Genomic DNA, 23,896 nt, shown 5'->3' with positions numbered 1-23,896 from the left:
ACTATGTGCTTCAGATATTATACAAAGATAATACAACCTCTGTCCCTAGAATGACCACAGCCCAACAGAGAGACTGAGGGCGAATTGTGCAAACCCTGGGTCCTCCAAATACTTAAGATTCAGAGCCACGTTGTCAGAGGTTCTCCTTTGTTCTGGCTGAATAGTAACACTGACAGGGACCTGCCAGTTTCAACTTATTCCAGTTATTTCCAAAAATGAGTTGTTTCAAGTGGCGTCAGTGCACGTTGGAACGTGGGCCCGCGTTATGGTGCTCGTGAAGACTGGAAACAAGTGGGACCCCCGCCAGCACCGCTCATGCAAATGTTTCTGCAAACTCCCCTCCAACACTTTTCGCCCATCCCGACTCAACTGAGGGACCCGAGACGTTTCTTCTTTGGGCCAATCAGAACCCAGTCAGCATCTCTCTGATGCAACCGTTCCCTTATAAAACGATTAAACGTGGACCAGCTATTTTTATTCGGTCCTATAAAAATAGCTGCCGTCAGTCAGTCCTGGCGGCGAATCAAGGCCTCTGCTCTTCAAGTGCGTGCCCCAGTCGGCCGTGTCCTGATGTTACTTTCCCAGCCATTGGCATTTGGGGGCGCAGCTGGACCCACAGCTCCCAGACCACGTTGTGTTCCACTGACAGAGTCTCTTAGGGAAGGTAAAGGTGCATTTGCCCCTAGGCTCCGCCTAGGACACACACGCCAAGATCTTCCCGGGCTGCTGGTAAAAGCCAGGATGCGACAGCCTGAGGGTCCCAGAGTGAGGAAAAAGGATCACTCAGGTCCGCCAGACGCACTTGGTCCAGCAGGAGTGGCGTGTTGTGGAGGTGGGAGGTAGCCCCAGGGCCTTTGATGTGGGCACACGCTCCCCCAGCCCCCGGAATCGGTTCCTCCCCTAACGAGGGGTGTGGACACGGTTCATCTGCCCTCCGCTGTGCCTGAGCAAGAACTGTGCCACCTATCTCCACCCCCTCCGCCCCCGGAGTGACCACTTTTGATCCCTCCCCAGACAAAGCCAATCTGAACTCCAGCAGAATGAATAAAGGGATCAGGTTGCTCTCTCGGCCTCCCCTCACCCCCCTCCTCGCTTCTCTCTTTCCCCACGTGACTCTCTGGAATCTTTGCCAAAGCTCCCAGTCTCTGGGTCCATTTTCACACCGAGCAAAGCAGAGAGGAAGGAGGCAAGGGAGGCTAGAGGAAGGCTGAACGTGTGTCCTTTAAACGCGGGGTCCAGACCCGGCGTATTTTGGGCGTTTCCAGGCTTTCTCGCCCGAGTGGCCTTGAGTTTGGGGGTCTTCTCCAGCCCCGCTGGCTTTTTCCTCCGTGCAAGTAAAATTATGGCTCTTCTTCCACTCCCGTAATCACTGCACCTCTACCCTGCAGACCAGCTCCTGGGTGTTCGGCGCGGAGGTGGGTGTTGGTGTGCAGCAAGCCGCGCCCCCGCAGCCCTCCTCACCCAGGCGAGGGGCGGGGAAGAGAAAGTAGCAGCAGCGCCCCCCAGTCTTTCCTCGGAAGCTTCCGAACACTCAGCTGCAGGGAGCGCAGCCCAAGGCGGTGCGGTGCGGCTGCAGCGCGGGCGAGTCCCGGGAGCTGCCCGCAGCGCTGCACAAAGTTTCCTGCGAACGTCTGCCGAGCCGGGTGGCCAGATCAAGGAGTGGATGTGGGTGGGTCTTTCGGGGCTCCCGGCGACCCGCGGTGCCGACGCAGCACCTACGTATGGTGCCAAGCGAACTTTAAAAAGCTGCTTCGGACAAATCAGAGCCAGGATTTCTACTGTCGGGGACCCGGGAGCAGAAGGGTCTAGCCCGAGGGAAATGCTGGAAGATCCCATCAGCCGATGACCAGCAACTTTCCGGCGAGACTTTGACGCGGAGAACTGTGCTCTGCCTCCTCTTATTCTCCCAAAGCTCACGTTGGCGTCCTGCCTTGCGGGGTAGCTCGGCGCGCTCTCCGCCTGAGCAGCGAGTGAACTGAACCCCCCGCCCGCTCCGGCGCCTCCGGGCTGATGAGTGTAGCTCTCGGCCAGTCTATTTCTTTTTCCGGGAGGTAACGGCCCGCGGTCCCCCACCTTCAGTGCGCCCAGGTTCCAGGCGCCGGAGCCAGCGTTTTGACCGAGTCGCTTCTTGGATGCTGAAGGCTGGGCTCCTCCATCGTGGGTGCCGAGGCGGCGATGCGTGTCCTCAAAGTGTGGCTCGGGCTGGCCCTAGCATTGGCAGAATTTGCAGTATTGCCTCATCATTCCGAAGGTGAGAGAGCGGTGCCGCGCGTGTGTATGTGTGAGTGATCGTGCAGTTTAAAAAGCTCAGCAGGTTTTATGGTATTGTGGTTGGGGTGGAAGTTTTTCTGGGGAGGGTGGGGTGGAAGTGAAACTGGAGTAGTCTTTTTCTGATAAGATTCCTACTCCTGATTGTTTTGTATTCGGATTACACCCTCGAGATGGCCTCCCTCTCTGCCCTAAGTGCTTTTGGGTGGGTGGGTGGCCGATGGAGGTGACATCTCTAAAACTGATCCTTTTTCTTCCCACCACCTACCTTTCCCCGAAGGGAAAGCAACTGCATGGAGCACAAGTGAGGAACGAAAAATTGCTCTTACCTGTTTAAAAATACTTCTGTTCCTAAGAAACATACAATCTTTCATCTTAAAGCCCCGTCGCTTTCCCGCCCTGCTTACCTCAGTTAGTCTCCCCCTAAAGTCCAGTAAGGATTTTATAACTAACTGGTTGGAGCGTGTTCTGGACGTGGGCAGTTCAGTTGCACTGAAAGAAATCTCTCCAGTACGGAGAAGCACGAACCTGCCTGCTTCCCAGAACAAAAGTGGTTAATAAGTTCATTCTTTTACTTCACCCTCCGCCTCCTGGTTTTCCTCTGAGACTCCAAGCTACGTGTAAAACCCCGGAGCCGCAGGAGAGAAAAGGAAGCCGTGAGACTAGTTGTCGCCATGATATCAAAAGCAATCCGGGCTCAGCCAAATAAATGAGTCAATAAGTAAATCAAGAGTTTGGGGTCATGGGATGCCGGGCCTTGGGACGCGAGGCGCTCTGATCTCCCACCTGCCCCGAGGAACCGGGGAAGTAGCCACGCCAGTCTTAGGGAGGGGGAAGGGAGCCGGCGGGCTGGGAGGAAGACGGCTTAATCTACAGCGCCTGGCTCTCGGCTTCCCCTCCCGGCTCCATTCATTATTCATCCAGCTGCGGGAAGAAGAGTTTACCTGCCCAGCCGCAAATCAGAGCCGCTGCTGGGCGGCGGCGGCGGGCGGGGGCGGGCCGCCCTCTCCGCCCTCTCCGCCCTGGTGCCTGGGAAGGTGCGCGGGACGGCTCCCGGGGGTCGAGCTCCGGCGCGGGACTGGGGGCTGCGGGAGGCCCGAGGAGGACAAAGCTCTGCCTCGGGTCGACCTCCAGTCACTGGAGCAGCTGCCTTTTCTTTGCTGGCTTCCCAAGAGAAAGTAGGGGGCCTTGGGAATCCACGCACAGCAGTGGAGGACTCTCCTCTGGGTCCAGGTGCTGCCTTCTGCACTCTTCCGGGATGTGTGTCAAGTGTGTATAATCTCCGGGAAAGGCACATCTGGGGCCTGCGTAGCCTTCTCCCAACAGTGCAAGTCCTGTAGAAATATGACTTCATTGTATATGTGCGTGTGGGCGCGTACTTTGGGCGGGGGGGGAAGCTTGTAGGGCTTGATTATAATAGTAAACCAGATGAGAGAGTCACCCCAGGCCACCCAAACCTGAACTTGGTATTTAGAAAAATTAATTTCATTTGGTGGCAGTTTTTTTAAAATTTAGAATCCTATCCCAGCAACTCAGAAAACGTGCTATCACTCCCGGATAGCTCACCAGGGGGCAGTTGGAATGGTGCAGCTTCTCAGAACCAAAACTCTGGAATCAACAAAAGGCATTATTATTAAGAGCCTACAGGGTGTGCTCTTTGGAAGATTGCTTGATGCAGTGGGCCAAGTTTAAGAAGTGCCGAATCTTTTGACTGGGAGTTGGGGATGGCGGGGATGCAAAGCACAGAAAGCCGGGGGCGGGGGTGGGGAGGAGGGGTGGACGGGAGGGAGAGGCATGGAGCGGATATTACTCCAAAGAGTCTTTGGAAACTTTGCTTCTTATTGTTTTACCTTACTGTCAGAGCATTCTATAGCCATTTCACAAATTGGATTGATAAATTGATAGATGTCTGAGAGTTTCCACCCACATCATAATGGTGCTTATCTTATAATGAATGAATGAATGAATGAATGAATGAACATAGCCATTCATTGAGCAAGTATTGTTTGCCTGGCACTTTGCTAAGCACTTTACATACTTTATCTCATTTAATTAGTTTAATTAAGTAATATCACTCCCACAGACAAAAAACCATTTGTCTTCTGATGAGACCTCTGGTTTGTTCCTCTCAAGGTTTTCTTTTTCTTTAAAAAATAAGAGCATTGATATCAAGGTTGGATACCTCAAGGATCTTAGAAATCTCCTCAAGTTTTTATTATCAGCCTAGAGAATAATTTTTAAAAATGGAAGAGACATTCACATGTATACTTCTTTGGATGGGATGTACGTTGTGACACCTTTGCTGACCAGCTTATGGTAGAATTTGTCGTTTTCTTCTCAGTGCACAGAGAAAATAATTGTGGTTGGTATGGGTTTGGTCTTCCTCTCTTAGCTGTGTGCTTATTGAGGGGTTAGGATGGCTCCTATTAATTCTTATATCTTCAGTTCAGCTCCTAGTACACAGTAAGTGCTCAAAAAATTGGTCAGATGAACAATATTGCCAAATTATATTCTTTTGAATTAAGCTTAACTGGTGGACTGGCCTCTGATTAGCTCACTAACCTTGAATGAACTGCCTAACTTCTTTGCTCTATAGTTCTGTCATTTACTAAATGAAGTCAATTAGGTGATAGTTCTAAAATACTTTGGCTAACTGTCAAACATAGAAGAAAAAGAGATCAGTATTTGCTGCCTTATTTGTGGTCAATTGCAATTTTCTGGTTCTAAATTTTATTATTTTTATTTTTTGAGACAGAGTCTTGCTCTATCACCCAGGCTGGAGTGCAATGGTGCCATCTCAGCTCACTGCTGCCTCTGCCCCCTGGCCTCAAGCGATTCTCATGTCTCAGCCTCCTGAGTAGCTGGGATTACAGGTGTGTGCCACCATGCCTGGCTAATTTTCATATTTTTAGTAGAGACAGAGTTTCACCATGTTGGCCAGGCTGGTCTTGAACTCCTGACCTCAAGTGACCTGCCTTAGCCTTCCAAAGTGCTAGGATTACAGGCATGAGCCACTGTGCTTCACCTCTAAATTTATTTTAATCATCAAAAGAAAAATAAATTTTTACAAGCAAATTATTGGCAGTGTTATTTTATACGGCCTTATATTGCTAAACTGATAAAGTATTAATGCTATGATTTGAGAACTTAATAAAATCAAGAAGTCACAAAGAAGCTTCTAACATGGCTGCTTTCTGAATCGAAGAAACTCTACCATGGCTTTTTCTGGAGAAATATCTTGAGTTCTGTTGACATATGGAAGTCCTGTGAAGTTACACTAGATAAGACAGTTGCCTTTGGATAGAGAAAGATCATTGAATTGGAGGTTAAGAGAATTGAGCTTTAGTCTGTGTCCCCTCACTCTCCATGTGATTTTAGCCATTTCCACAAACCCTGAATCCCAGGTTTTTCCTATAAATGCCATTTAACAGGTTACATTGAAGAGGATCATTTGATAGACAATATGTTTTATTTATGGGTAAGTTAAGGTAGTTGGTTCCACTCTGGGCTGGAGAGTTGTTTCGGTGAGAGACTCTATGCTTGAAACTCAATGTTAGGGAAGAAAAGATCTTGACTGGAAAAAAGTAACCTAATTCTTTCATTCTGCAAGCCTTTATTGAGAGGTTATGTGTCAGGTTATGTCTGGTAGGTGGGTACAGACATCAAAACCAAAGCCAAACCCCCCTGCGCTCAAGGAGTTTGCATTATCTAGAAATTGTTAATATCATTTGAATAGCAGTAGGGATATGGGATTTGGTCCTTGGTGGGTTTCTCAGTACAGAAATGTTAGATGATGGTTGTAACTTTGCATCCTTTGGCTTTTGTAATTACCTGGAGATGGAAATAAAGGGGTGTTGTTGTGGACTCTTATTTTCATCAATTAAATTTTCATTGCCCTCTGAAGATTGGATTCTGGGCATTACTCTCCTCATATACATCCTTTAGTAAGGACTCAGCCATCCGTATTCACTGTTATTGACTTGGGTGGCAATATCACCCAACTGTCCTCACACAGATCGTCATAAAATATTCTTTAACGCATGGCTCAGAGCAGGAGAGGGGACTACCACATGTCAAAGTCGGAGCCTCATGCCAAATCTTACCGTAGTTCCAAAACAGTTGGCCCACTTTCATTTTAACTACTCTATTAATTGATCTAAATCCTAGTTGACAATAATCAGGACATGAGCTGTCCTGTCAGTTCAGAAAATGATTCTATTTTAAGTACTCCACAGTGCACACAGCCATATGCTGAATTATAACACAACATAAAGCCTGAACATTTAAATGCCAACTTGTGGCTGCTTGTTCCTAATGAGTCATGTTTTTGTGGTACCATGCATGCTCTTCAAATCTTTTCGTATCTTTTTTTTTTTTTTTTTTTTGAGACGGAGTCTTGCTCTGTCACCTAGGCTGGAGTGCAGTGGCCGGATCTCAGCTCACTGCAAGCTCCGTCTCCCGGGTTCACGCCATTCTCCTGCCTCAGCCTCCCGAGTAGCTGGGACCACAGGCGCCGGCCACCTCGCCCGGCTAATTTTTGTATTTTTAGTAGAGACGGGGTTTCACTGTGTTAGCCAGGGTGGTCTCGATCTCCTGACCTCGTGATCCGCCCGTCTCGGCCTCCCAAAGTGCTGGGATTACAGGCTTGAGCCACCGCGCCCGGCCTCTTTTCGTATCTTAATGGTTGTATCTGCCCCTATTTCTTTGAACTAATGGGTCTGACATTTTGTGGTGCTTGGATTTAACTTCTCTAATTTACTCAGTTTACCAATGGTTTCAGGATATATGCAAATTATATCTCAAAATTTCTCCAAAAACATTAGATTTTATACAGTCATCTCATAAAGGAGTACATTATAATGTGCAAAAGGGATTAAAAACAGACATTTACTTGTTTAAATTTTATGCAGTAACATTTTGTCTATGTGACCTGCAAGAAATGAGCCAGCCACACAGGAAAAGAGCAGCTCGGGTCTCAGGATCTGGGCTTCCTTCTTGACGCTATAAAATTACTTCAACCTGCAAAACTTTGTGCACTTTCTCACAGGTTGTGAGGTGTTAGAACTTAAATTACCTGGCATCTCAGCTGCCTTCTGTGCCCTGAAACTGGCCTTGTTCATAGTTAGAGAACTATCCTCCTGTTGCCTCTGGTTTTTCCTCAGTTTTCCTTTGAGGGAGGCTCATATCTCCTTCTAAATCAGCACTACCTCACAGAATTCACCTTGAGCTGGAATTTTCTTTAAAGTTCAACTAAAGCCATAAATATAAACATCAGATAGACCTGCAATTATTCTTGTACTCCTTAAGAAAAAAAAAAAAATGAGTGGAGAGAGTAATTTTGTTTTCCATATTATGTGAACTGATGGATTAGTGAAAAGATCTCCACTCTGGCTCTCAACCAGAAGCTACGCCCAGTACCCATGTCAACAAACCCCTCAACTTCATCTGCTGGTGGGTGTGTGAGAGAAATATGCTTGCTTTGGATGCTGCATCTGGTATTGGGTAATGATAAATGTTTGATAGGACTGGGCATCACACTGAATGCTTATTTTCTCAAGAGAGTAGAAATGAGATTTTGGAAGCTGTGTTAATGGAGGCTCATTCATGCAGCTGCCTTGTGGGTAGAACTGTTCTGTTTTAGGAAAGCTCTCAGAGGGCAAAGCTTATTTCTTCTGGAATTGTACAATACAGAGCAACCCAAATTGAATTAATTCCTTTTCCTAATGGTATAATTTTTCAGCAGTTATATACCATTCTGACTTGAGTCTCCAGCAGATGCATGGTTTGCCCGAGTATAGATGTGGTGCCACACTCAGTGCTACTTTATTTTTTTCATACTGCAGTGAGTTTATCATGGCTATCTAAACTTCCAAAAATGGGTTTTGATATGGGTACTCGGATACTTCTTAAGGTGCTTGATTTCCTTTGGAGCTTTGAAAAGAAATTGACTTTGGAAGGTAATGCTGTAGAGAGCAATAAAATTATTTGAGGATAGTCTTATTTTAAAGATTAAATTTTGTTTGTGTTTTTTCTTTTCTTTTTCTTTTTTTTTTTGAGACGGAGTCTCGCTCTGTCACCCAAGCTGGAGTGCAGTGGCCGGATCTCAGCTCACTCCACGCTCCGCCTCCCGGGTTTACGCCATTCTCCTGCCTCAGCCTCCCAAGTAGCTGGGACTACAGGCGCCTGCCACCTCGCCCGGCTAGTTTTTTGTATTTTTTAGTAGAGACGGGGTTTCACCATGTTAGCCAGGATGGTCTCGATCTCCTGACCTTGTGATTCGCCCGTCTCAGCCTCCCAAAGTGCTGGGATTACAGGCTTGAGCCACCGCGCCCGGCTTGTTTGTGTTTTTTCTAAAAGTTTTTTGTGTTTTTTCTAAAAGTTAAGTTTTGCTTGTTTATTCTAAAGTTTAAATTCTGTTAAATTGTACCTAAGTGATGATGATCTTTATTCTAAATTTTCTAAACACCAGAAATAATTAAATATGTCCATATAAGTAATTTAGAAAGTGATTTGTGTTTATATATATTTATTCGAGCTATATAGGATTATTTTATGTACACACATCACACACATACATATACATACACACACATGTGTATACATATATTTCCTTTCTTATGACATAACATAGACGGAACTACTATGTCTTTGAAACAAGATTTCTTAAGGAAAAATTAGTCAATTAAGAAGAATTTTCCTTCAAGGTTTTATCTCAAGTTATTCTTATTAGAATGTCAGAGATATAAAAATTATTTCCATAAATTTACCCACAGAGATCTTTGATTCAAACCTAAGTGTAAATAGCCATCTCAGTTTTCTTAAAGATTGTTCTTAATTCCATTATTGAAGGAGAAGGTAGACCATTTCTTTCCTAAGAAGTTAATATTTTTGGGACTTCATAAATGACCCATTAGAGGTAAGCACTGTGGTAAAATAATGTCCTTGTCTCTTTAGAAACCAACTGTGGAGCACTGTTAAGATATGCTTCACCTTGGTGTGTATATACCAAGTGTGTGTTCAAATCTGTTTTGCAGACTCAGTTTCTGAGAGAGTAGGTGATAACACACTGCCCATCTCTTTCTAAGTTAATTCAAGACCTGTTGTGCAGCTCAAAAATTGGTTGGGAATGTGTGTATATTTTTTTAAATTAAGATTTCAGTTTTATATTATGTGTATGTATACTACAAATACTACATATACTATTTATACTATATATGATATATATAGTATATAGTGGGTATATATGTATATATGTGTATATGCTATATATAGTATATAGTGGGTACATATGTATATATATGTGTATATTTGTGTATATACTATATGTAATAGTATATATGTAACAGTATATATAGTGTATATATTCTCTCTATATATGTAGTACACACACACACATGTATAATATAGTGGGGTAGATGCAACACTTCATCATCCTTAGAAAGGAAGTGCACAAGAATAAATTCACAAATGGAGGATGTAGGCACGAAGTGCTAGGAGCTCAGAGGAACATAATCTGGTGGGCAGGAGAAGTTTCACAAAGGAGATGGGATCAAGTTTAAAGGGCTTGACTAGACAAAGTACATCTCTTGTAGGAAATGAAAATGAGCAAAGGCATTGAGACATGTAAATATATTACAGGATTCTAAGTTGGCCTCTTGGGTTGAACTGGAGACTTAGTGTAAGCAAACAGTGGCAGGGAAGCCTGAATAAGTAAATGGGATTGGATTATGGAGGCTTTGCTGACTTATCACCAAGAAAAATATTTACTGTATTTATAGCATGCCGTTATAAATACATTTATCTTAAAATTCAAGTCATAAGTTTTAATAATGCTTTTCCTCATGTGTGTCCAAGGAATGTTGTTTTGGTGTATGGGGTTATTTCCCCAGGGGAAGAATGCTCAAGCTTTTAAGATTTTGGAAGAAGCACATTTTACTGATTGTGATGCATGTAGATGCAGTTTTAGCAGCAAGCTTGCTGGGGCAGTGCCTACTGGTTTATTATGCATCCCTTTTAATTCTTGTTTTGTTTTTCTCCACAGGTGCTTGTGTCTATCAGGGTTCCTTGTTGGCGGTAGGTCATTCTTTATATACTTGGTTTCTTTCATTTGATTGTAAAATGCTTGATTGAAGTTCTTGAGTGAGTGAGTTGACCCTATCATTGTAGAATATGTTTATTTTTCTTCACAGTTTGAGGATTAGCCCTCATTCGGGCACAATGATGCTCAATTATTTAATACCTTTTCCAGAGTGAATTAGTTCCATTCGGATACTCAAGTATTGGAAGAGAAATCCAAACACTCAACACACAATTAGCATTCTGTGGCCATTCTTTGTGTTCTTTTAATCAGAGAGAAAATTAGATCCCATCCTTTTGTCAGATACAAACTGAAACACAATTTGTTTATCTTCTGGTTGCATTTGCTTCCCACTTTGAACCCTTCTCCAAAAAAATATGATTATTAAATTAAGTAGAATAGGAAGGATTTCTGTTGTTACATTGAATTATAAACTTAAGTTTTGGTGAACAGAAAATAAATTAACATTTATTTCTGAACTCTTGACATATAGGGTAAAATTGATTTTGAATTTAATGTCAGAATGACTTGGGGGGGAAAGTTGATGTAAGTCTCATGCATTTCTTTTCATTACTAATGCACTATGGTGCATAACAGTGTGTTAAAGCCTTATTGAAAAGACTGTCTACACTCCATCAATTCTAATAAATGGTGTGACAAATCATTCTTCACCACATTTTTATTTTGGTTTAATAAATGCTATAATAAAACTGAACTGAGATGGTTGGAAAGAGTTTGCTCATTTACATCACAACATGCTATTGACATGTGTGATATTAATAAGTCATCTTAGATTATCCTTGTGGTATTGAAATAGTTGAGGAATATCTGAAGTATCTAAGAGTCTAGATAATTGTAGATATTCACAGTAATATTCTTGAATCTGCACTTTATATACTGTAGTTACTGCTCAAGAGGTTTATATTTTTTCTTTATATTTTTCTATTAAAAATTAGGAAAAAGCCATTTTTATTCTATTTGTCATTCCATATTCTGCCCTGTTTATTCTTTAATATGTTTTAGGAATCATTTGCTCTAAAATATGTTATCACTTTTGGGGAGCTATAGTAGATATTTAGACAAGTCAGTTATCCATGCTAATAAAAGAGAGTTATTTACTGTGTAGACTACTTCATAACGTTTCCATATATTTTCATAAGTATTCATATGTCTGATAATAGACCAGTGAAATAGGCAGGCCATGTATTATTTCATACTCTTCCCCCTCTTCATGGAAAGGATGAGAGACAGATGAAGAGATTTGCTAGAGGTAATTGACCATTAAGGGTGGACCAGAACAAGACATCCTGTCTTCTTCTGTTGTTCTGCCTATATGTGAAAAAAAGTGGCTAGACCATCTTCTATATTTAACTTTGCTATGTGTTATTATACATTCGAATATGAAAGGATCAAGTAATTGGAGAGGTTAGTTTGATCAAGTTAAAAGGAGAAAGAACCCAACCAACTTGAATTTATTGGATGACCTTGCTTCCCTCTGTACCATGCCCTAGCTCATCCTAGGGCTCATGGCTGCTCAAGGTTAGTGGGCTGCACCCTCCCACACCAGCAGACTCCTCATTCCTCCAGGTGACTTCTTTGCTTACCAAGGCTCTGCTACATTTGTTTCTTTTTCTTTCTTTCTTTTATTATTATTATTATTATTATTATTATTATTATTATTATTATTATTATTATTATTTGTGTGTGAGACAGGGTCTCATTCTGTCACCCAGGCTGGAGTGCAGGGATCTTGGCTCACTGCAACCTCTGCCTCTAGGGTTCAAGTGATTCTCCTACCTCAGCCTCCCAATTAGATGGGACTACAGATGCATACCACCACACCCAGCCAATTTTTTTTTTTTTTTTTTTTGTATTTTTAGTAGAGACGGGGTTTTGGCATGTTGGCCAGGCTGGTCTTGAACTCCTGATCTCAAAGTGCTGGGATTACAGGCATAAGCCACTGAGCCTGGCCTGCTACATTTGTTTCTGAACCTCTTCAAGCCTGAGATACTTATTATTGTAGTTACGCAATTCAATCTGAGAGACAATGTATTTATTACAATAATAAAATTATTAAACAAATACTTATTGAGTGACAATTACAGACCTGCTATTCTATGCACTGGAATGCATCTGTGAACAAACAGATGAAAATTCCTGCCCTCATAGAGCTTGAATTCTAATAAGTAAAATATATAGAATGTCAGATAGATGGGCTATGGGGAAAAACATTGTGGAGGTGGAAGGGATAGAAAAGGCTCAATAGGGGATGAAGGTGGCTACTTTAGATAGGGTGATAGGGAAGGCTTCACTGAGAAGGTGACATTTGAACAAAGACATACTGAAAGAGGTAATTATAAGAACTAGCCTGGTGGATATCCAAGGGGAGAGAATTCCAGAGATAGGGAGCAGAACTGTAAAGTCTGAAGCAAGAACTCCTATAGGCATTTGAGGCAGTGCAGGGAGGATGGCAAGAGATAGGTCAGTGAGGAGGGCAGAGGTCAGAGCATGCTGAGCTTTGTGCAGACTTTAGCTTGTCCTTTCAGGAAGGTGGGTGAGCCATTGAAGGTGCCAGAGAGGAGGAATGGCAACACTGGACTTATCTACTGAAACTGCTGAAATGAGAATGTGAAAAGTAGTATGCTTGTTTCTAGGGAAACTATATTAAATACTTTAAAAAGACTCCATCGAGGTGAGTCACTAAAAAATTGCTGTCAAATTAAGTGTAGGAAAAACAGCTCTAAAAGATTGAGAAAATATTTCAAAACCTAGAGAGATTCTGCATTCTGGTTTATTTGTAACCACTTTAAGTTCTCTTTCCATTTTAAGGATGATGAAACTGGAAAAGGTAGATGACGCATCCTGGACTTGGTTTATTATCTACATCATTCACTGCTGCTCTCTCTCTGTATGCCCTATTGTTAAAGAAAAGCATTATATCTACATCATTGAAACTGGAGAGTGAATGTATGTTCATGCATTTTGAATTAAAGAGTACAAGAACATTACTATATGATTCTAGGATTCTCTGATTATACAACTTTTTGGGTGACAAAGGCTTTTAGTGTAAGAGGCGTCATTTTCAAGAGCTGATTCTGAGAATAGTGGTTGGTGTCCCTTTTCCAAACTTTGTAGTTTTACCCACATGTTCACCGTTTTAGAGGTAGAAGTGACTTGAGAAATCTTTTAGTCCAGACTGTCCATTTTATAGATGAGGAAACTGGGGCGAGAATGTGAAATTCTTGAGGTTTGTTCATCTCCCGGGTGAGTAACCAGAAGTAGGTTATTCTGGTTGAAAATGGCAAAGCCTCAGCTTCACCCAGAGTTCATAAAGCGTATCAAGCAAATGAGAGCATGGATTTAGGCACTAGCTGCTAGTATAATGCTAACTCTCATCCTGTCTTGTGAGGATTCCTCTCACTGATACCTTTCAATCTCTTCACTCATTGCTTAGGAAGCTGCCAGATACAGCGGAACATTCGTGGCCCTGGCAGTCAGACACACCTGGTTTTGATCCTTCCTCTTCTATTACAAACCAGCTCTGTGATGTAGGGCAAGTTACATCATCTCTGGAACCTCTTATTGCCCCTGATGTGAAATGAGGACAAAGAAAGCCACTCCTGAAGGGTTGTTGCAAAGAAGACAGTGTGGGAAAGACACCCAGGTGCAATGCCTGGCTTGTGCTTTTCTGCCATAACACAATTTCTCTTTAGCAACCAAGAAGAACAAGAGGAAGGGACAGTTGTTAAGCACCTACTATGTATTTAATACTCAACAAACCCAGGAAATAGTTTGTTTTTTTTTTTTAATTTACTTTACAGATAAGGAAGTTGAAACTCAGGAAGTAGTCACTTGTCCAAAGTTACACAGTAAGTGCTAGTGGAAAAGAAAGTTCAAACCTCGTTCTGATTCTGAAGTCATCTGATCAAGCATTCTATTTCTCACAACCAAGTCAGTCCACTGGTTGTCTCTGAACACAACTAGCTTACTTCACCACCTTCAGTTCTATATGCCCACCCCCTCCCTGCCACAACTGCCGTGCAGTTGTCTCTGCCAGTCTCTGTCCCTGACCTCCTGCAAAAGCCAACTGTCCCTGGCTAACCCTTTCCCATTTAACTGAGGCTGTCCTGCACTGGTGTGCACCACATTCACTACATGATGCAAAACATGTTTAGACAGGCATGTCATCTTAAAAAACACAATGTACAGTGTATTATGTACTATATATGTTTATATATGTATATATATGTATATAAGTGTATATATATACCTCCCCCCACCTTGTATTGTGTTGTGTTTCCTGATTTTTGACAGCTGTCTGCACTTGCAGTGACATCCTGGGGTGATTAAGTCCTAAGCATGTGTAGCTGTCTCTCAGTTATGGACTGACTTCAGCTCTCTCCCTTGTCTTTCTTTTAACAATCTTCTGTAACTTTCTCTTCTTTTTATTCCTAGAGTAAGAAATGACCAGAAGGGACTCAAATAACTCCAAAAACACTGAATAATCTATTTTGGGGTGTGTTTCTTACCCCATGATACCCATGCAACCCTGGGCTCACAAGATTGTCTCTAAAGTCAGCCCTTGTGGAAGACAGTGTGACTCTTTTAAATCAGGAATCCATCAGAGGGAAACTACCTAGGTAATAGGTTTAACTGTGACATCCAGTGTGAGGAGGAAAATTAATTTTTTATTTCAAAGTTTTCACACACCTTCTGTTCTTTTCCAACTATATCAAGTATTTAAAAAACTTTCCTTTTGCATCACCACAAGCAAACACATATCCTTTTTAAAGTTCTTCCTGGGATCAATGACTTGACCCTTCACTTCAATTTTTCTGTCTGTGAAATGGAGATGAACTATTTACTTCTCAGGATTGTCGTGAAGCTTAAAGGAGATGAACATGAAGCACCTCGTCCGGTGCTGTGACTTACAGTGCTCAATAAAGGCTGGCTGCTGTTATTGTTGCTCTATAGCAGTGACGACTGGCAAGGCTGGATAAACGAGTCTTCTTCCCTAGATCAAAAGCGTTAAGTGTTGGGATTTCTCCTACTTGGGATACTTTTGCTGAGAAATGCTGATAAAGTGAATCACAGGGCACTAACTCTTAGCAGATTTGAAAAAATATTTTTCAAGGATAATTAAAAAATGTGGAATGTTGAGTATATATAACACTGCAGGAAGATCCAGGCTTTGGAGTTTGAATCTTGGCACCACTACATACATGCTGTGTGGTCTCAGATACGATACTTTACACAGCTGGGTGTCACTTTCGTTATCTGCTTAATGGGGATTGTATTTCTCCTAGGGTTGATGTGACAGTTAACTAAGAACATACTTGTGAAAGAACCCAGAACTGTCCCTGCAAGGAACATGTACTCACATCATTCAGGTGGTAACAAGATGTCGGAGTGGAAATGAGTGAGTTATAGAGTCCAGGGTCTTGGTTCAGTTTCTGGCCCTGTAATTACTAGCTGTGTAGCTTAGAGTAAGTTGCTTGAATGAAATGAGGCCTCAGTTTCTAAATTAGTAAATTAAGAGAGTTAGATTAGCTTCTCTCCAAGATTCCTGAGCACTGTGTTGTGCAGTAGAGCTTTCTGTGATGATGGGAATGTTCTATAGCTGTGCTGACCAGTGTGGTGGCTACGAGCCACATGTGGTTATTGAGTACTTGAAATGTGGCTTACAATACTGAGGAACTGAGTTTTAGATTTCATTTAATTTCAATGAATTAAAGTTTAAATTTGAGTAGCCACACATAGATAGTGGCTACTATATTGGATAGTGCAACATTAGAGTTTTAAAATTCTTACCGTATTCTAGTACTTAAAATACAGCCTCATGGATGGTTCTCACCCTGGGTGGAAGCTTACTGGAGTACTTTTAGCAGTTGTGAGAAAAGTAACACAAAGTTTGTTATAGTACATGATTGCTGTTTTTGTTTGTTTATATAATTTGAACAGTTTTGAAGTCAACACAGTTACAACACTACTCTCCCCATATTGCTAAATATGTTTTCTTTTTTGTTGTTGTCGTGGTTTTTTTTTAAACCAAGCAATTGTTATGCATCAATGATTTCTTGAATAAAAGGGGTAAAATTACAGTTAATTGTACATATTCCATTAAAAGTTTTATAAATTTTTAAACTCATGGGAGTGTTATCCATCATTTATATTAGAGCAGAAAAAAATTTGAGAACCTCTGGTCTAATCTGTAGACCTTGTTTATTAGGGCTAAGGAGGTTTAAGGGAGACCATTAGAGCTCTTCAATGTCAGAGTCTTTTTAAAAATTAGTGTGCTATAGTGTTACTTTTTAAAATTTGAAACAGTAACACAAGAGAGACAGCCCTGTAGAAATGAAAATGTCTCAGAACTGCGTTGTCCTTGTATTCATCAACATGCTCAAGAGATTTTGTGGAGAAGATAAATGAAAAATTGGAAGCTTTTGCTATTCAGTGCTTGAAATTCCCACAAACACTTAGTGAATGGTGGCTAGTGGCTGCTATTGAAACACCTTGAACTTCTCAGCAGTGGGGAGAATACCTGGTGTCCTGAGGATGCACTTAGAGGGGAAGCAATACAATCAGCCATTCCTTCATTTCCCTAAAAGTACTGGGTAATTTCTTAATACCCTTGTATTGAATATTGTAGGATATCACCATTTTAAGTTATAGTTTAGCAAAAATTCATCATTTTTTATGCTTCTGGTCTTTATTTTAAAATACGGAATAATATGCTTTTAAATGGGGGATGCCACTCTTTATTAAAATGTACTTATTTTGTGACAAAAACTTATTTTTTTGCAACACATCATTACTGTGCTAGGTGTTGTCATAAATTTAGAGAGGTAATGAGCTCCTTTAACTAGAGGTATTCAAGTTGAGACTAGACAAACAGAATCAGGAGTGAGATAGCAGCGGCAGGCTTTTCTGATTTGTGTTCTCACCTGTGGATAGAAGGTTAGAGGTGTGTGTTTCTGCCTAAGGAAAGGAGCCTTTACAGAGGGTGAAAAAAATCTCCTGACACTAGAGTGTGCAGTGAAAGGTTTCTCCCCATTTAGTTCCTCAAAGGGAGTAACTTTGTACCTTTAGGTGTCGGGTAGTGAGAATTGGACTCTAGCTGCCTCTGAGGATTTTTTTGTCCTTGCTGGGTTTTTATAGATTGTCCATCATAATTAGATGTGCTGGTTTCCTATTTGGGAATTTATATGTTCTTAGAATAATTGTGTGAGATGAGTAACATGAGAGATTTTGTACTTTTATTGATGAATAATCCATATGCATTTTTATTCTTTTTCATATTCATGTGGCAGGAACAGATGTTTTAAGTTAACAAACACATTTCTTATGCTTTGTTTTGAATTTAGAAGATGCAATTGAGCTTGGAAGTCATATTAATTTGCTCGAATTATGCTACATTTTATCATATATCTCAATTTTCTGGTCAGACCATACACTTCCCTCACTTTTTTTTAAGTTTGTGGCATTTTCACACCAAATTGTCTTACAACTTGATACCTTATTTTTATTTATTCTATTTCTCCATTTATAACTACAAAGTACATACATGTATTTATTTTCTATGTGATACATTTATATATGCATGTGTATATATGTATAAATCCCCTATAATAGAACTATCACTCATTTATGACACCTTATGGTATTACCATGTTATAGTTTAGTTACTTTTAGAAGTCTTTGCTTACCAAGAGAAAGATAATATATAAATATCAAATGACAATTGAGTTAAGCCAGCTTATGTTTTTCTGAAGTTTGAATTACAAATGTCTGAAGAAAAGTTGACTTTGAAAATTTTATGTCGCTGGGCGCGGTGGCTCAAGCCTGTAATCCCAGCACTTTGGGAGGCCGAGACGGGCGGATCACGAGGTCAGGAGATCGAGACCATCCTGGCTAACCCGGTGAAACCCCGTCTCTACTAAAAAAATACAAAAAACTAGCCGGGCGAGGTGGCAGGCGCCTGTAGTCCCAGCTACTCCGGAGGCTGAGGCAGGAGAATGGCGTAAACCTGGGAGGCGGAGCTTGCAGTGAGCTGAGATCCGGCCACTGCACTCCAGCCCGGGAGACAGAGCCAGACTCCGTCTCAAAAAAAAAAAAAAAAAAAGAAAATTTTATGTCGATGACATTTTGCTTCTGTGACACTTAAACATAACATTGGCACAAAATAAAATTAAAAAAAAATAACTGAGTAGTTTTATGTAAAAGAGGCACATAGCTTCTGGTGTCCCAGCTAAGTTCTTTTAGCAATGATTTCTTAGGTTCTCAGCGTTTATAAGCTAAATGAAAGGAAGAAGGAGAGGGACAAGTTTTCATAGTAAGAAATGGTTTATTGGCCGGGCGCGGTGGCTCAAGCCTGTAATCCCAGCACTTTGGGAGGCCGAGACGGGCGGATCACAAGGTCAGGAGATCGAGACCATTCTGGCTAACACAGTGAAACCCCGTCTCTACTAAAAAATACAAAAAACTAGCCGGGCGAGGTGGCGGGCGCCTGTAGTCCCAGCTGCTCGGGAGGCTGAGGCAGGAGAATGGCGTAAACCCGGGAGGCGGAGCTTGCAGTGAGCTGAGATCCGGCCACTGCGCTCCAGCCTGGGCGACATAGCGAGACTCCGTCTCAAAAAAAAAAAAAAAAAAAAAGAAATGGTTTATTGTTAGTACCCAGAAGGCTCTTGAGTTTGGGCCATGACCTGTGAGTTCTTTCCTGACAGCTCCCAAGATTGGTTATTTATTAAATTTATACCTTTCTTTCCTCCAAAGGGAAATTGAATGGGTCGGGTGGGATCAGGGAGGGGAGTGTGTCTGCATTGGAGAGCAGATTTCATTGCTCTTTGTACCTTCCATTCTTGAAATGGTTCAGTAATAGTGAATGGGAGAGAATTATTAACAGAAATAGACACTCATTCTTTGGTGTTCTTACTGTATTGAGTTTCCCTACAATCTAGAACAAACTTGATCTGAGAGATAAGAATTCAGGAACAGAAGAAATATGAAATTGTTGGCTAAAAGAAGCCTTTCCCTCTTATATTTGCTGTAGATATGTGTAGTAGCAGTAATCCAACTGGATTCCAAAGACATTTATTGATCAAATTCTGTGTTAGATCCTGTGATTGGGTCTATGGAAAACACCAAGATTAATAAGCTATTAGTTGGAACCTAGGAACATCCTGCTTAGCCAGTAGTCCCTTTTTCCCTTTTCTATGTTGGCAGAGTCCTGATTTTGTTGCAGTTTTCCACCCTTTCCTAGTTGTGAGCTAGTCAGGAAATTTATCCCTTTGCCAGGGATCTGTTTAGGACTGAGTGTGACTTACTTGCGGCCAATGAGATATGCAAGGAACTGCTAATATTGTTGGCTGTTTGAAAGGACCCAATAAATAGCACCTTCCTTTCCCCAGTTCTGAACAAGTTGAGAAATAAAACAAAGAATAAACATAGAAGTCAAAACATCATCCTTTTATCTTTTAACCAATAAGCTAAGTTGGAGGATACAGCTTCAGTTCTCTTAGCCAAGTGGGTTGCTAGTTCTGACCCCTCAGAATTGGGAAGACTTAGGCATTCACAGACAGAGCCTTGCGGAGGCAGCTTTCCCGTGCAGAAGGGCTGATAAGGCAAGAGTTACTGCCTGGAGAAGCAGAGGAAAGCGTATGCTCTTGGTTGACAGGCTTGCTCCCTAGAAGAGGAAAGAAGACATAACGGAGTTAAGCATGCCTAGTTGCTCTTTTAATTTTACCAGTTAGACAAATCATGCCACCTTCCTGGGGATAAAAAAGGCCTGGAGTTATGTGTTGATATCCCTGTACCTCAAGGGTGGGAAACAAGAATTCTCCATTAATAGGAGATTTTGAAACTTAGTCTTTAAGCTTTGGCACATGAAAACATGATCTCTGGAGGTGCTGCAACCATTAGAATGCCTAGCTGACACACAGAAGTTGATGGGGAGAAAGATGGGAGGCTTTGATTCCTTGAGGAGTTGATTATTTAATCTGCTGACTTAACCAGCACAGGAACTGACCTTCCTGGGGAATTATTGTATGAGCTCAGAAGTTCCCTCATTGTTTTAGCCAATATAAATTGGATTTTATGTTACTGCAGCCAGCAGCAGTAGACCCAATACCCTACAATCAGGTATTGAACTCATCACAGAGCAGTTTGGGGTGAGTGTCAGTAGGTAGAAGTTTAGCACCATGGTGAAGGGGCAGAGCTCCAGATTCTTGGGTTTAAGTCTGAGCTCTTCACTACTGTGTGACTCTGGGCAAGTTACTTACGTTGTCTTTAAAATAGAGATAATAGTTGTGCCTATATTACAGAGCTGCTGCAAAGATAAATGAGTAACATGTGAAAGTACTTGGAATATAGTAAATAGTTACTTGCCATTGAGAATACTCTTATTCCAGAGGAAATAATTTTTGATATTGGCCTTGAAATATGGGCCAGTTTAGAATTAGGAGAGATGAGAGAAAGGCTCTTAGGATATAGGATCAGTATGAGTAAACACATAAGTGGCAAAGGGAGTCCAGTTTGAAGTGAGAGAAGTGATGTGATGAAACACTGAGAAGGGATTTTAAAACTCCAGATCACACAGGGCCTGGAATAAGGCATTTGAATTACATTCTGTAGGCAGTGGGGATGCTTTGAAATGGAAATCATTTGCTCTTGGATTCAGAGTCTGTCAGTAGAAACTGATTAGTATATTGTTGGAGATGAGATATCAGAGCACTATCCTCTACTGTGTTCCTTCTTCTCCTCCTTTTCACCCATGTCCAGATGCAGTTTATCTGCAGAGCTTTGGAGAGGGTGTGGGTGGCTCCGTGTAAGCGAACATCTTCTTGAAAAAGAGAGATCAGTTTGCAGACATATTCCAACAGTGAGTCAGTACTAAGTTCATTATTATTTCGGCAAAAATGGGTTCATCTGGCATTATATCAAGTAGAACTCCCTATTAATATGCATTAACCCACTCCTTTGATATTGATGTTCGTAATGATCCTCCCCACCACCCCAAGGTGGTGATGTAATCTTTTTTCTTCCTCTTTATTCTAGTGAGCATTTCTCATAATTTGCCAAGATTAAATTATGCTCCAGTTAGTATTAGGAAAAAGTACATTTAGTTGTATTAAAATTTTTTGTTAAAATGGAAGCCCGATTATTTTGTATATACTACCCTAAGTGTTGGAAAGTATAGTTTTTCAGTTTTTCTCTCATGCTGTACAACACAACTATATTATTGTTTGCTTCTAGAATTTTATTAGCTTTATCAATTCCTACATCTAAAATACATTTTTTAAAAGAAAGATCAAGTGTGGTCAGGTACTTTAAGGAAAAATAGAACTTCTTGAGAAGCATGAACTGCTAGAAAAGATTCTTCATAGCCTGAGGACTTTGAGGAGAAGAGAGGAAAATTTTATAGGGATAAGATAACTCAAGTGCATAGGAAAAGGAGGGAAACTCATGTTAAATGGCTGCTTTGGTTGCCACTTTAGAGGAATCAAACTTTTGAAAAAAAATAAGTGTCTTTTGTATTTCTTACTCTGTTCACTTATGATTAGGAGGAAAAATTCTCAGTTATACCAGTCAGGAGATTAATATAAAGTATAATAAAAGAAATATTGTGAGCATCAAGGCATGTGTATTCCTGTAAGCTGTTTTTATGCAAACTTATTAAAGTCAAGGAAACTTGCTCAGTAGGAGAAGACTGTATCTTTAAAACTATGAATTTGGCTTTGCATGGTGCCTCACACCTGTAATGCCAGCATTTTGGAAGGCTGAGACAGGAGGATCGCTTGAGCCTAGGAGTTCAAGACCAACTTGGTTAACATAGCAAGATTCCATCTCCAGACGTACACATACACATACACATACACACACACACACACATACAGACATTAGCTGAGTGTGGTGGCATGTGCCTATCCTCCCAGCTACTTGGGAGGCTGAGGTGGGAGGATTGCTTGAGCCCAGGAGGTCAAGTCTTCAGTGAGCCATGATCACACCACTGCACTCCAGCCTGGGTGACAGAGGGAGACCCTGTCTCAAAAAACAAAACTAAAACCAAGCAACTGTGAATTCAATTTTTTTGTTTTATAGATAAATTATTATTATTTATTTGTATACATTTACAGGGTACAAATATAATTTTAGTTACATGGATATATTGCATAGCGGTGAAGTCAGGGCTTTTAGTGTATTTATCACCAGAATAATGTATATTGTACCTATTAAGTACTTTCTCATCATCCACTCGCCTCCTATCCCTACACCCTTCCAAGTCTCCATTGTCTATTATCCTACACTCTACATCCATGTGTACACATTATTTAGCTCCCACTTATAAATGAGGACATGTGATATTTGTCTTTCTGTGTCTAAGTTGTTTCACTTATAAACAGAAAGCAATTAAAAAGGATAAACAGTAGTGTTTTTCAAAAACCAAACCACAAAACACGGAAACACAATATCATTCCAACTTTTGAGGAGGAAGAACTTTCTTTTTTGTTTTTTTTTCCTAAGAGAAAATGGCCATGTTGCTTTATTTATTATATTGAAAGCAATACAGGCTGGTTCTAAAAAAACCAGGAAATATAAAATAGAGAGAGAATGGGAAGAAAACTCCATAAATCCAAGTAATTCCACAAACAAAAATAATTAATACTAAATATTGGATGAGTTTATTGCAGGACTTTTTCTATATGTATATTTAACAAAAAATGGCACTGCAATATGCACACTGTTTGGCTAGCTATTTTTTAAACTTAATACTGTGTAATGGATATCTTTTTATGTTCATACATAGATCCATACTATTATTCATTATGGATAGACTGTAAGTTATTTTACACATTTCTGTTTATTGGTATTCATATTAATTCAATATTTTGGTGCTGCAAGCAACACTGTGATGAATGTTCTTGCACACTCTTCAATTATTTCCTTAGGGCACATTCCTCGGCAATGCAACTTTTGAGTCATGTGGTATACGTTTTTAAAAAGCATGTTTGTCTATACATTTAATACATATTACCGCATTGCCCTTTAGGGAAGTCGAACCAATTTACAATGCTATTAGTTAGTATATTTTCTGACTATAAGATAAGGCTAAAATCTTAGTAAGAATAAAACCAACATTTAGTTTAAGAATGATTGATTTTTAAAAGTTGATGGAATAGAAGACGGTATTAACAAATTTGATGACATTTAAAAATATCTAGTAGTATAAAACTGAAAGGAAAAATAAAGTACAGGTTTTCAAAGATTTAGTGTTATAAAGAATTACATAGTAGAACTTATAAAGAATTCATTCAATAATAATTAAGAATAAAAAAATTTAAAAATGTAAATCTAACCAAAAATAGTTCATGTAAATATTTAAGGAACCACCAAATGTTAGGAATTAAAGTGGCTGAGAATAAGAATAGAGAGTTTACATAAGAGAAAATACAAGTAGCAAACAAATATATTAAGAAGAATTGTTGTTAATAACCAGATAAAAACTAAATAATTTTTTTTTTTTTTTTTTTTTTTTTTTTTTTTTTTTTTTTTTTT

At 40.7% G+C, this 23,896-nt stretch overlaps 1 protein-coding gene across 2 annotated transcripts in view; it reads left to right on the top strand.

Annotated features, from left to right (window-relative positions):
• The first annotated feature begins 1,507 nt into the window (after positions 1-1,507).
• FRAS1 (Fraser extracellular matrix complex subunit 1) overlaps positions 1,508-23,896 on the top strand; it is a 452,974-nt gene continuing 430,585 nt past the window's right edge. The window contains exons 1-2 of one of the 2 annotated variants that reach the window (XM_023222483.3): positions 1,508-2,251; positions 10,310-10,341. In XM_023222483.3, the coding sequence (XP_023078251.2) occupies positions 2,176-2,251; positions 10,310-10,341 (108 nt within the window). In that variant the 5' untranslated portion in view covers positions 1,508-2,175. The remainder of the gene's footprint in view (positions 2,252-10,309; positions 10,342-23,896) is intronic. The other variant, XM_023222482.2, reaches the window with a different exon arrangement.

This window comes from Piliocolobus tephrosceles, chromosome 3 (assembly GCF_002776525.5).
Source record: "Piliocolobus tephrosceles isolate RC106 chromosome 3, ASM277652v3, whole genome shotgun sequence".
NCBI lineage: Eukaryota > Metazoa > Chordata > Mammalia > Primates > Cercopithecidae > Piliocolobus > Piliocolobus tephrosceles.
This window is presented reverse-complemented; position numbering and strand designations above follow the sequence as displayed.